The sequence below is a fragment of the Lepidothrix coronata genome, unplaced genomic scaffold (genome assembly GCF_001604755.1).
Source record: "Lepidothrix coronata isolate B3197 unplaced genomic scaffold, Lepidothrix_coronata-1.0 Scaffold523, whole genome shotgun sequence".
Lineage (NCBI taxonomy): Eukaryota > Metazoa > Chordata > Aves > Passeriformes > Pipridae > Lepidothrix > Lepidothrix coronata.
The window spans coordinates 6720-8169 of record NW_016690703.1 but is presented as its reverse complement, the minus strand read 5'-3'; the positions used below and the strand labels follow the sequence as shown (position 1 = coordinate 8169).

Sequence of the window (1450 nt, the reverse complement as noted above, 5' to 3'; positions counted from 1 at the left end):
AGTGGGAACGCGGCCCTGACGGCCCCATTCCCGGTGGGAACACCACCCTGACGGCCCCATTCCCGGTGGGAACACCACCCTGACGGCCCCATTCCCGGTGGGAACGCGGCCCTGACGCCCCGGGCTCCGCAGGGTGACGGCCATGTGGGAGGACAGCAGCGGGCAGATGTTCCACGCCCACTGGTTCTGCCCCGGCTCCGACACGGTCCTGGGGGCCACGTCGGACCCGCTGGAGCTGTTCCTGGTGGACGAGTGCGAGGACATGCAGCTCTCCTACATCCACGGCAAGGTCACCGTCGTCTACAAGGCGCCCTCGGAGAGCTGGTCCATGGAGGTGGGCGACGGTCCCGGGGGGGCCCATCCCGGTATCCCGGTCCGGCGGGAAGCGCGGCCGATCCCGGTGATCCCTCCCTGCCAGCAGGGCGGGCTGGACATGGAGATCAAGATGGTGGAGGACGACGGCAGGACCTACTTCTACCAGATGTGGTACGACCAGGAGTACGCCCGCTTCGAGACGCCGCCCACCACCCAGCCCAGCGAGGACAACAAGTACAAGTGAGGGAATTCCGGGCGCGGGGAATCCCGGGATCTCCCCTCCCGCCCCCCGGGACCTCCGGGACTCCCCTTTCCCACCCCTTTCCCACCCCTTCCCCGCAGGTTCTGCATGAGCTGCGCGCGCCTGGACGAGGTGAGGCACAAGGAGATCCCCAAGGTGGCCGAGCCCCTGGAGGAGGCGGACGGGAAGATGTTCTACGCCGTGGCCACCAAGAACGGCGTCCGGTACCGCGTCGGCGACGGCGTCTACCTCCTGCCCGACGCCTTCTCCTTCAGGTTGGTGCGGGGGCTCCTGTCCCGGGAGGGGGCTTTTTTTTTTTGGGGGGTGGGATTTTGGGAGCAGGGCGTGGGGTTTTTGGGCGGTGGCTCCGAGCTGCGGGCGGGGCGGCCGAGACCCGAAATTCCCGAAGTTTGGGTTGAAAGTTAAGGCGTTCCTGTAAAAATGGAGGTGTTCCTGCAAAGATGGAGGTGTTCCTATAAAAATGAGGGTGTTCCTGTAAAAATGGAGGTGTTCCTATAAAGGTAAAGGTGTTCCTGTAAAAATGAGGGTGTTCCTGTAAAAATGAGGGTGTTCCTATAAAAACAAAGGTGTTCCTATAAAAACGAGGGTGTTCCTATAAAACCGAGGGTGTTCCTGTAAACCCAAAGAGTGAAGGTTGGCAGAGCCCATCGAGTCCAACCCTCGGCCCGACGCCGTGTCCCCGAGGGGGTTTTTTGGCCACTTCCCTCCCCTTTGTCCCTGTTTCCCAGCGTGAAGCCGGCCAGCCCGGCCAAGAGGCCCAAGAAGGAGGCGGTGGACGAGGAGCTGCACCCCGAGCACTACCGGAAGTACTCGGAGTACATCAAGGGCAGCAACCTGGACGCGCCCGACCCGTACCGGGTGGGCAGGATCAAG

General features: G+C 63.1%; 1 protein-coding gene across 1 annotated transcript in view; it reads left to right on the top strand.

Moving 5' to 3' along the window:
• The window catches only part of DNMT1 (DNA methyltransferase 1), a gene marked incomplete at both ends in the record, with an annotated part of 24999 nt that overhangs the window by 16987 nt on the left and 6562 nt on the right, over positions 1-1450 (top strand). The window contains 4 exons of the mRNA XM_017839872.1: positions 133-334; positions 422-555; positions 658-831; positions 1306-1444. Coding sequence (XP_017695361.1) covers positions 133-334; positions 422-555; positions 658-831; positions 1306-1444 — 649 coding nt within the window. The remainder of the gene's footprint in view (positions 1-132; positions 335-421; positions 556-657; positions 832-1305; positions 1445-1450) is intronic.